Source organism: Aquarana catesbeiana, linkage group LG09 (assembly GCF_042186555.1).
Source record: "Aquarana catesbeiana isolate 2022-GZ linkage group LG09, ASM4218655v1, whole genome shotgun sequence".
In the NCBI taxonomy this organism is placed as follows: domain Eukaryota; kingdom Metazoa; phylum Chordata; class Amphibia; order Anura; family Ranidae; genus Aquarana; species Aquarana catesbeiana.
The window spans coordinates 79,386,410-79,398,828 of record NC_133332.1 but is presented as its reverse complement, the minus strand read 5'-3'; the positions used below and the strand labels follow the sequence as shown (position 1 = coordinate 79,398,828).

At 43.1% G+C, this 12,419-nt stretch overlaps 1 protein-coding gene across 7 annotated transcripts in view; it reads right to left on the bottom strand.

Annotated features, from left to right (window-relative positions):
• Positions 1 to 5,737: 5,737 nt before the first annotated feature.
• LOC141107834 (uncharacterized) overlaps positions 5,738 to 12,419 on the bottom strand; it is a 35,688-nt gene continuing 29,006 nt past the window's right edge. For 6 of the 7 annotated variants that reach the window (XM_073598851.1, XM_073598853.1, XM_073598852.1 and 3 more), the window contains exon 5: positions 5,738 to 7,649. In XM_073598851.1, coding sequence (XP_073454952.1) covers positions 5,824 to 7,649 — 1,826 coding nt within the window. In that variant the 3' untranslated portion in view covers positions 5,738 to 5,823. The remainder of the gene's footprint in view (positions 7,650 to 12,419) is intronic. The other variant, XM_073598856.1, reaches the window with a different exon arrangement.

Below are 12,419 nucleotides of genomic sequence, written 5' to 3'. Positions count from 1 at the left end.
CACCAGTGGTTCCTCATCTAGGATGCCTGCACCACTTTGGCCCCAATCAAGGAGGAGAGTCTGTCACCGGAGCCCCTTGGTCCCTGAGGAGTGTTTGACACCTGAGCCCTGACGGACGCCTACACATGCTGTTCCTTGCTTGATTAAGGCGATTTATGACCCTCTATAATCAAAGGGTCCATTTCTTCAGGTGAGAGGCCAACCTATTTCTTGGTGGTGGGCTACCTGAAATCACTTCTCTACAAATTGGTGTTCGCTCGCACCTGAGGATGATTTACTGATTAGGCCTGTTTTACACTGGCTTCAGCTTGTAGAAGAGCAGTGTGAACAGCAAGCTTTGGCAAAGCAGGGCTTTCAGTAAGCTTTGTTGAAGCGTTTAAAATACCATTCAGCTTCAGTTTATAAATGTTGAACACAGATCCTAATGGGAATGTTGATTGCCACTTAGCCACTGTTGGCAGGTTTTCAACAAGTGTCAAGAGATGCTGAAGCCTGCTAGCAGCTTGTTTAAAGTGGCAATCAAAACTCCTATTAGGATCTGTGTTCAATATCTAAAAACTGGAGCTAAGCAGTACTTTAAAAGCTTGCTGAAAGCTCTGCAAATGCTTTTTGTCAAAGATTGCTATTCACACTTCTCCTATACAAGCTGAATCCCATTTGAAACCGGCATAACTCAGCAGGGAGAATAAACCTGGAATATATTTAACAGATTTAAACCTAAAATTAAATTGGGCTTGTGGGGTAAATATAGAAAGTATTTTACTAAGGATGACAAGAGACTTTATATGTTTTTTTTTGTTTTTTTTATACAATTTAGCTTTACTAATCAAAGAATACCTTTAAATGTTTGTTGCTGCATAGCATGAACCCAATATCATTTTAGAAAATGTACAATTGTTTGTAAGAAAAATACAGTGTACCCAAAACTATGACTGTCCAAATTTTAGAGTTTTATTCTTCTATGTGTATCCATTCTTTGTCCTTAGCACTTTATAGCTGGGCAAACAATTTACTTTGAATGTAGACGGATTCCTGCTGAAATGGACTAAATTTGAGCCACCTTGGCAAATGTCAAAATCAAAAGAGCCAAGTGGAGGCTTTGTGTCTTTCAAGCTAGAGCAAGCAAGATATCTCCAAATGCCAAAAAAAAATCAACCACCCACCTCCTTCCTCCACACACACCTCTGGTCCATTTGCACTTTTTTTGTACCCTGTAATCAGCCAACTTCTTTTTTTGGACATAGAGGTCATGTGACCATACCATCTAGACCAGGCTTCCTCAATCAGGGTTCCTTCCGAGGATGCTAGGAGTTGCTTGAGCTGTACCCACTGGTGATCTGGTCTCCTCCTGGATTTTTGGTGGATATTTTGTCTCTATCATTTCAAATACACCTGTGATAAGAATTATAGACCCTTCGTTTCTTTGCCAGTGCACAAACTTACAAGATCTGCAGGGGATCAAATAATTTCTCTACTGTACTAGATATGCTATATCATTTTTTTCTTATATTAAAAAAATGAAAACTTTAATGATCACATTGATGTTCCACAAACTGTAGGTATAAGTTATTTTATCAGGGGTTCCCTGGTTCCTCCAAGGTTAAAAGGTTGAGAAAGTCTGATTTTAGACTATCCTTGTCCTTGCGTGATTGGGTCTTGGACAAGGACTAGTGTCTCACGCTGGTCTCACTTTAGTAATGTGCCTACTGCTTAGGGGCTACATATCCCAATAGGTATTTTATCTACACACCAATATGATGGCTTCTTTACTCCACCAACTACAGGGGGGTGTACACATGACAGCCAAGCTGCACAAGAAATACTTGTGTTGTGCTGGACATCGTGGGACTGGAAGTGTCTTGGAACCCATTCATGTTGTGAAAAGTTGGGATCACCGCATTGTGGAAAAGAAGCATTATAGAAAAAGATGTGTTATGGGAGACAAGACACTGGAATATCTGTTTTTTGTTTTTGTTTTTTTTTTTTCAAAATTTCCCAATGTTTTTGCTGAAATTGCAGAAAATGAAAACTCTCAATTTGGCTCATCCCTTGTCATTGGACACTCTCTATAGGTGAACAGAGGTGTCAGGCTGCCAAATGGTCAATGGTAAATACCACAGACCCATAGGTGTTTAGTAATACTTGACCCGGATCCCTGTTATATGAATAGGAAAAGGTGACAAAATCTTGCCTCCAGACTATTCCTATCCATATCCAAGAATGCAGATATGGCTCATAACCTGTGGGTCTGCTTTATTTAGATGGGCCCAGTGCGGGTCTCTACTTTAGGGACAAAGTTTACTGTGCCCCAGGTTAAAGTGCTACTTATTTTATTACTTATTTATTAAAGGTAATATAGCGCTGACCGTTTACGCAGTGCTTTAAATTACTTCAGCCCTTTTTCTTTGTACAGGGTTATGGGCTAAAATCTGTGGCAAGTTTTTTTTGTCTCCAAAGGAAATACTTCTCTTTGCTTCCTGGTGACAAGGGATTGGGACGGACCAAAAGGCATTGCAGTTATTTGCACTTCTGTCCCCCTGACTCTTTCATTGTCTTTGGGAAAGCAGAAGAGATGTTTTTTTTTTTTTTTTTTTTTGCTACAGTTCAGTAAGGCTGGGTTCACACCTGTGCGGCAGCCCGGTGCGTTTCTGTTTACCGGTTCAGGTGAAATTGCACCTGAACCAGACCCAGAAATGCACAGGACCCTTTTTAAAGCACACCGCGGCTGCCCTGCACATGTGTGAACCGGCTCTATTGAAAGCCAGTCCGATTCACATGTTATGCGAATTGGATGTGGATATCCAATTTGCAAATATGTGAACCGAGCCTGACACAGGTCTTGTCTCTTCCCCAGAACTGATTTGCTCTTTTTCCCCTCCAACATCCTGAACTCTGGTGTACAAGGTACTGCAAGGGGCTGATACCAAGCCAATTTTAGATACTTGCACCAATTTCATAAAAAATATATATATTATATATTTTTAACAATGCATAAATGAAAACAAAGCTGCAATCATTTTTGAATTTTATATCTTCCGGGGGTACAGCTTTAAAAAGCTGAGTTTCCCTTTTTTGTAAAAGGAATTGATAAGCAACTACATGGCTACTGCCATGCTTGGATCTGTCCTTGCTTATTCTTGCTTTGTGAAAAAAAAAATGTGTTTCTGCAGAAAGTCCGCACTGCATGAGTTTACTGCTCATTTTGTTCTAGGGGAGAGGACAGCAGAGATACAGTGGGGACGGAAAGTATTCAGACCCCCTTAAACTTTTCACTCTTTGTTATATTGCAGCCATTTGCTAAAATCATTTAAGTTCATTTTTTTCCTCATTAATGTACACACAGCACCCCATATTGACAGAAAAACACAGAATTGTTGACATTTTTGCAGATTTATTAAAAAAGAAAACCTGAAATATCACATGGTCCTAAGTATTCAGACCCTTTGCTGTGACACTCATATATTTAACTCAGGTGCTGTCCATTTCTTCTGATCATCCTTGAGATGGTTCTACACTTTCATTTGAGTACAGCTGTGTTTGATTATACTGATTGGACTTGATTAAGAAAGCCATACACCTGTCTATATAAAACCTCACAGCTCACAGTGCATGTCAGAGCAAATGAGAATCATGAGTTCAAAGGAACTGCCTGAAGAGCTCAGAGACAGAATTGTGGCAAGGCACAGATATGGCCAAGGTTACAAGAAAAAATTCTGCTGCACTTAAGGTTCCTAAGAGCACAGTGGCCTCCATAATCCTTAAATGGAAGACATTTGGGATGACCAGAACCCTTCCTAGAGCTGGCTGTCTGGCCAAACTCAGCTATCAGGGAAGAAGAGCCTTGGTGAGAGAGGTAAAGAAGAATCTCTAGCTCACTGTGGCTGAGCTCCAGAGATGCAGTCGGGAGATGGGAGAAAGTTGTAGAAAGTCAACCATCACTGCAGCCCTCCACCAGTCGAGGCTTTATGTCAGAGTGGCCCGACGGAAGCCTCTCCTCAGTGCAAGGCACATGAAAGTCTGCATGGAGTTTGCTAAAAAAAACACCGGAAGGACTCCAAGATGGTGAGAAATAAGATTCTCTGGTCTGAGACCAAGGTAGAATTTTTTGGCCTTAATTCTAAGTGGTATGTGTGGATCAAACCAGGCACTGCTCATCACTTGTCTAATACAGTCCCAACAGTGAAGCATGGTGGTGGCAGCATCATGCTGTGGGGGTGTTTTTTAGCTGCAGGGACTGGATGACTGGTTGCAATCGAGGGAAAGATGAATGCAGCCAAGTACAGGGATATCCTGGATGAAAACCTTCTCCAGAGTGCTCAGGATCTCAGACTGGGCCGAAGGTTTACCTTCCAACAAGACAATGACCCTAAGCACACAGCTAAAATAACGAAGGAGGCTTCACAACAACTCCGTGACTGTTCTTGAATGGCCCAGCCAGAGCCCTGACTTAAACCCAATTGCGCATCTCTGGAGAGACCTAAAAATGGCCGTCCACCAACGTTTACCATCCAACCTGACAGAACTGGAGAGGATCTGCAAGGAGGAATGGCAGAGGATCCCCAAATCCAGGTGTGAAAAACTTGTTGCATCTTTCCCAAAAAGACTCATGGCTGTATTAGATCAAAAGGGTGCTTCTACTAAATACTGAGCAAAGGGTCTGAATACTTAGGCCCAGGTGATATTTCAGTTTTTCTTTTTTAATAAATCTGCAAAAATGTCAACAATTCTGTGTTTTTCTGTCAATATGGGGTGCTGTGTGTACATTGAGGAAAAAAATGAACTTAAATGATTTTAGCAAATGGCTGCAATATAACAAAGAGTGAAAAATTTAAGGGGGTCTGAATACTTTCGGTCCCCACTGTACATTACCCAATCCTCCCTGCACAAGACCGATCCGGCACCCATGCTCCCCAGTGGTCTTGAAAATGGACTGTTCTGATGTCAGCATGCTACATAGACAGAAACTGTCCACTGCTGGACTGTGGGGGAGCGTGGTTTTCTGGAGGATTGGCGGATCAGGTGAGTATGAACTTTGTGCAAAAAAACGGAGAGTTGTCCCATGTAGTGCAGGCACATCGCCGCTGCATGGGGGAAAGAAAAATTGCCTGGAGTTGGGCTTTAAAGACAGTAAGTAGCTCATGCATCTGACCACTGGGAGGAGGAGATGTTCAACTAAGGGGAAAAAAAAAAGTGGCTGAAGTTGGGCTCTAATGCCACGTACACACGAGCGGACTTTACAGCAGACTTTGCCCGGCGGACTTTTCGACGGACTTTATGACAGACTTTCCGAATAAACGGACTTGCCTACACACAATCCACCAAAGTCCGTCGAATTCGTACGTGATGACATACGACCGGACTAAAACAAGGAAGTTCATAGCCAGTAGCCAATAGCTGCCCTAGCGTGGCTTTTTGTCCGTCGAACTAGCATACAGATGAGCGGACTTTTCGACCGGACTCGAGTTCGACGGATAGATTTAAAACATGTTTCAAATCTAAGTCCGTCCAACTTTTGAGAAAACAAAGTCCGCTGGAGCCCACACACGATCGAATTGTCCGACGAAATCCCATCCGCCGGGCAAAGTCTGCCGTAAAGTCCGACCGTGTGTACGCGGCATAGGTTCATCTACATCTATTGTAATTGATGTAGTGCTTAATGCAATAATTTGGAAATGTAATTCATAGTCCCTAAAAAATTAACGTGTTTTATTATGAAAGTATGAGCAGATATGGGGTCTTCAAAATGAATATTCCATTTAATTATTCTTGCATATAAACTGTTTGCATACAGACTAAAGTTTGTAATGCAGAATGACTCTCGTTTTAAGACTTTTTTGCCACATCTTCGAACAAATGGACAGCCTGGTGCTTGACAAGTTGATAAGTTTGTGCAAAGCGCGCTCCGCACATGAGACAAGAATAAGGTTTTTCCCCCGTGTGGCTTCTTCGATGTTTGATAATGCCAGAATAATCAGAAAATCTTTTCCCGCACTGCTTGCAGGTGAAAGGCTTCTCCCCAAGGTGTGTCCTTTTGTGCGTCACTAGGGATGACATCCAAGAGAAGCTCTTGCCACATTCGGAACATGTGAAAGGTTTTTCTCCAGTATGAAGTCTCTGGTGTCTTGAAAGATAGGAATTACAAGAGAACATCTTTCCACAGTCACTACATGATACCATTTTCAGTGGCTTACCGGAGGGCTGAACTCTTCCTGTTTGCCAAGTGCTGTTTTTACTATGTTGTATAGGTTCCTTGATGAAATACTGGTGATCTAAATTAGTAGAAGGCTTACTGTTTGTCTGCCAATCTATACTCAAACTGCTATTGTTTTCTTGAGTAGAACGGTGGAACTCTACTATCTTAGTTTGCTGACTACGCATTGAACATTCTTGATAGGTTAATTCTCTCTTGCCGTGACATTGCAGTGGATTTGTGTCATAGCCAAAAACATGTCTGTCCACCACAGCAGAGTCAGTTGTATCCATTATTTTCTGCTGAGGACCATTTTTGGCATGCTCTTGGTGGATTAGTTCTGTCTTTATGCAAGTTCTTTGAAGTCCATCTGAAAAAGAGTTTGGGAGCTGGTACAAAGCATCACTGCCCTCCACTAAAGGGTCATTGATCTCTACTTTCTTGAATTCATTTTGGTAAGTTAGTTTTCTTTTTATATGAGCTTTTTCAAATACATTCTGAAAGATGTTTGAGATATTCTTAGTATCCTTGTTCTCCAAGGGACATTCTTTTAGGTTTACGGTCTTGGTTTGATGGCCATCTAGTTTAAGTTCAGTCTTTGTATGTGTTTTTTGAGGTATATCCCTAAAAATATTTGTGACACTTAAGCTACGGTCATTCTGCAGACAACAGTCACTCACCTCTTGGTTCTTGATTTCTTGACCAACTACTGAGCATCTTTCATTAGATAGCCCTTTCGTAATGTGTTTTCTCTGGAGCACATCTCCAAAATGGCTTTGAACATGATCCAAAGTATTACTTTCCAACAAAGCAGGGTCAGTGAATTCTGCCATCTTAGATTGATGGCCATCCAGTATGGGTATGTGTTGAAATTTCTCTGAAAAGGACTGTGGAATAAAATCAAAATCATAATTGCTCTCCACAAAAGAGTCTGTAACATTTACTGTTTTTATTTGATGGCTGTCCAATAAGCACTCTTGGTTGCTCCATGCATTATGGTTACATGTTTTTTGAAGTATGCCTGAGAAAAGGTTTTGGACACTGTCTAGGGATGGATTATCCACCTGATCAGAGTTATTGATCTTTACCCTTGTATCTTCACAGTCAAAATTACTTTGTTCGTCCTTTATTTCTGTTCCCAAGAATGTGCTAGACAGAGGTTCATGGTTTAAAGTTTTGTTATTCTGCAAAGCAGAGAATTCTCTACTTTGTGTAGAGGCACAGGTTTTAACTGGCATATTATTTGGTCCATAAAATTTGTCTACGCTCTCTCTTTTAGGTGAAGAGGTCGTCTTGCAAGCTCCGAAACAAGGTACTTTAGGGGCTGTAAACCTGTTTTCTGAATTCCAGTCTTTGGTTTTTGCCTCTTCCATAGTGTCATTACTGTTAGAGTCTCTTTGTTCTGAATCTAACTGGGAATGATATTCAGCTTTTAAACATTGCCCATTTGGTCCATCTGCTGAAACAAAATAAATCTGTTAAGTTATCCTAGTGACATGCATGGCGGTACTTATTCATCTAAATGATAATTTAGGTTTTGGTTGAAGCTGGAGAATAAAACGGCCTGACAATGTTTTTTACATTCCTAGGACTTGATTGGTGAAATCCCTGTGCTTGTGTTCCTGGGTCTGCACACCTGCTGTGGCCTTTATGGGGGATTCCCACTCTCCCCAACATTTTCACAATTAAAGTTATTGTAAAACCTTACATCTACACAGTGAAGTGACTGCCCTCAGGTGATACACAGAGATTAAACAAATCCTCCTACATTAGTTGTACTTGTTTATCTGCAGCAGTCTTTCCCCTACATCCAAAGTGCATTTACACAGGATCTCTCAGCTCTGAAAAAAAAGAAGGGGTTGGAGAGCTGAAGTTACATCACTGAGGAGAGCTCTGAGAGCTAAGTGGAGGGAAGGGACATAGCACACAGGAACAAAGCTGAGGGCGGCAATCGGCTGGAGCTCCCTCCCTATCACTTTTTTTTTTTTTTGGGGGGGGGGGGGTTAGATTACACTTGCTTCAAAACAAGGCTTCGGACAGGCTTTGTTAAAGCTCTCTAAATGCTAGTCAAAGCTCCTGTGACTAAATAAAATGGTTAGCTTACAGTCCTGTTTACATCTCGCTTTAGCTTCGCTTCAAAAATTATACCCCATGTAGCTTTAGTGGTGCTTCAAAGTGTCTTCAAAGCCTCCATAGAAGTCTATGGCAAAGCTCCCTTGAAATTTGCTTGAAGCACCTGCAGCTTTTGAGGGGAGGAGTCGCTTAGGCGGCCAAGAATTCAGCTTTACTTTGTTTTGGAGAAATTGCAGGTATGACACACATACACAACATCTGCCAAGCTTCAACAAAGCTTCAAAAGAGCATCACTGAAGCATCACTAAAGCTTCATAAAAGCACCACCGAAGCATCATAAAAGCATGTTGAAGGCGCTTTAATGTGTGTTGAAGCTGAAGCAAGTGTAAATGAGCCCTTCGTGTTAGGAAAACTTGTCAGAAGTGACTTGTGCTGCTAAGCGAGAAACTAAGCAACAGACAAATGACACTAAGGGCTAGTTTACACTTGCTTAAAAACAAGGCTTTGGACACGCTTGAGCTCTGAATGCCAGTCTAAGCCCCTGTCACTAAATAAAATGGTTAGCTTACAGGCCTGTTTACACCTTGAGTTTGCTTTTGGCTTTGCTTCAAAAATTATACCCCATGTCACTTTAGTTGTGCTTTAAAGCATTTTCAAAGCCTCCATAGAAGTCTATGACAAAACTCACTTGAAGCACCTGCAGCTTTTTAGAGGCTTTAATTTATCTTTAGCTTCGCTTTGTTTGTGAGAAATTGCAGGTATGAGATATCCACACACAGGCAGGGCATCTGTCAAGCGTCAAGAGCATCACCAAAGCATTTATCGAAGCATCAAAAACACAGCATAAAAGCACGTTAAAGCGGAGTTCCACACGCTTTTTAGTTTATTAAAAGGCAGCAGCTATGCATTTTGTAACTGCTGACTTTTAATAAACGGACACTCACCTGTCCCACGGTCCAGCGATGCGGCCGTCCGGATCCTCGCTCCTCTCCCCCTCCTTGGCGCTGTCATAGCAACTGTGGGCACCTGGCTGTGACAGCTTATGGCTTCATGGCCCGGCGCGCACTGTGCGAGTTACTCTGCTATTGGCCAGACATTCTTCTAGGACCTGTGTTGTGTCCCAGAAGATCGCTGGCAGGGAGGGGCCGCCTAGGGCGAGAGGAGGAGTTGCCTAGGTGGCCAAAAAAAGAGAAAGGAGGAAGTGGGACAGGAGGTCCCTAAAAACTTTTTTTTTTTGTTTTGTTTTTTTAACCACTTCAATACCAGGCACTTAGACATCTTCCCGCCCAAGCCAATTTTCAGCTTTCAGCGCTGTCGCAATTTGACAATTGCGCGGTCATGTAACACTTTACCCAAACAAATTTTTTATCATTTTGTTCCCACAAATAGAGCTTTCTTTTGGTGGTATTTGATCACCTCTGTGGTTTTTATTTTTTGCGCAACAAATAAAAAAAGACAGAGAATTTTGAAAAAAAAACAAGTTTTTCTTTGATTCTGTTAAACATTTTTGTAAATAAGTATGTTTTCTTCTTCAATGACGGGCACTGATATGGCTGCACTGATGGGCACTGATGAGGTGGCACCAATGAGGTGGCACTGATGAGCACTGATGATGGGCACTCATAGGCGGCACTGATGGGCACTCGAAGGTGGCATTGATGGGTAGTTGTGGGTGGCACTGATAGTTGGCACAGATGGGCACTGATAGGTGGGCACTGACAGGTGGCACTGATGACACTGTGTTTGCAGTGATGCCCCTAAGGGTGGCATTGCTGGGCATCACTGCAACATAATGGTGCCAATCAGTGCCCATTTTTGGGCACTGACTGGGCACATGTGGATGGCTATCCACATGTTGCCCCTTCCCTGGTGGTCCTAGTGCGTTCCTGGTGGTCCAGTGTGGTGATCTGAGGGGGGGCTGCGCTGATAAACAATCAGCGCAGACCCCCCCCCTGCCAGGAGAGCCACCGATCGGCTCTCCTCTACTCGCGTCTGTCAGACGCGAGTGAGGAAGAGCCGATCAAGGCTCTTCCTAGTGACAGCGTGATCAGCCATCATATAACGCCCAGTCAGGATAACTGAACCACCGCCCGCCCGTCATCTGCTATGGGCCGGGCGGGAAGTGGTTAAAGGGCCCCTGTAAAAGAAAAAAAAGTGTTCATACCTACTATAACTCTCTGGTGAGTGTTGATCTCTTTAATGCAGCTTTACAACCACGTAAACCTCTTCCACATCCACCATGCTTCTAGACATGTTGGACACCTGGTCCTCCCATGTGCACTGAAACTTTTCCCACTGGTCTCTAAAACTACAGCCAGCCACAGATGTTCAGCAGGAACTGGCTGAGTTTTAACCCAATTATGGGCAGGCTGATTGTACCAAAGTTGATCAATCGATTAACTTGAGTACAACCAGCCTGCCAGATTTTACATGCGATTATTGCAAGCGGCTTTTATAGCTGCTAGCAATAATCACTGTCTTCTCCTGGCAGGGATGGCTCCCCCTTACCAGGAAAATACAATGGCTGGGCAGGAGGGATTCCCCTGTCAACACTATCTGTGTTGATGGGGGAATCCAAGTGAATTTCTTTCCTGCAACCCAAAATTTGCTCCGTCTTTGGCTGGCTTAAGACACTAATGCATTCTTTACAGATGCAGGGTCCAGCGCGTTGAACCACAGTACACAGTGAGGAACCAGGTATCTTCCACATCTGGACACATGTTGGATTTTTTATTACAGTGCTTTTATACAGTATCTCACAAAAGTGAGTACACCCCTCACATATTTGTAAATATTTTATTATATCTTTTCATGTGACAAAGCTGAAGAAATGACACTTTGCTACAATGTAAAGTAGTGTGTGTACAGCTTGTATAACAGTGTAAATTTGCTGTCCCCTCAAAATAACTCAACACAGCCATTAATGTCTAAACCGCTGGCAACATAAGTGAGTACACCCCTAAGTGAAAATGGCCAAATTAGCCATTTTCCCTCCCCGGTGTCATGCGACTCGTTAGTGTTACAAGGTCTCAGGTGTGAATGGGGAGCAGGTGTGTTACATTTGGTGTTATCGCTCTCACTCTCTCATACTGGTCACTGGAAGTTCAACATGGCAAAGAACTCTGAGGATCTGAAAATAAAAGAATTGTTGCTCTAAAAAAAGATGACCTAGGCCAGTGATGGCGAACCTTGGCACCCCAGATGTTTTGGAACTACATCTCCCATGATGCTCAACCACACTGCAGAGTGCCAGAGCATCATGGGAAATGTAGTTCCAAAACATCTGGGGTGCCAAGGTTCACCATCACTGACCTAGGCTATAAGAAGATTGCCAAACCTTGAAACTGAGCTGCAGCACGGTGGCCAAGACCATACAGCGGTTTAACAGGACAGGTTCCACTCAGAACAGGCCTCGCAATGCTTGACCAAAGAAGCTGAGTCCCCGATTCTCAGAGTCATATCCAGAGGTTGTCTTTGGGAAATAGACGTATGAGTGCTGCCAGAGGTTGAAGGGGTGGGGGGTTAGCCTGTCAGTGTTCAGACCATACGCCGCACACTGCATCAAATTGGTCTGCGTGGCTGTCGTCCCAGAAGGAAGCCTCTTCTAAAGATAATGCACAAGAAAGCCCGCAAACAATTTGCTGAAGACAAGCAGACTAAGGACATGGAATACTGGAACAATGTCCTGTGGTCTGGTGAGACCAAGATAAACTTATTTTGTTCAGATGTTGTTAAGCATGTGTGGTGGCAACCAGGTGAGTACAAAGACAAGTGTGTCTTGCCTACGGTCAAGCATGGTGGTGGGAGTTTCATGTTCTGGGGCTGCATGAGTGCTGCCGGCACTGGGAAGATACAGTTCATTGAGGGAACCATGAATGCCAACATGTGCTATGACATACTGAAGAAGAGCATGATCCCCTCACTTTGGAGACTGGGCTGCAGGGCAGTATTCCAACATAATGACCCTGAACACACCTCCAAGACAACCACTGTCTTGCTAAAGAAGCTGAGGGTAAAGGTGATGACCTAAACCCTATTGAGCATCTGTGGGGCATTCTGAAACGGAAGGTGGAGGCGCGCAAGGTCTCTTAACATCCACCAGCTCTGTGATTTTGTCATGGAGGAGTGGAAGAGGACTCCATTAGCAACCTGTGAA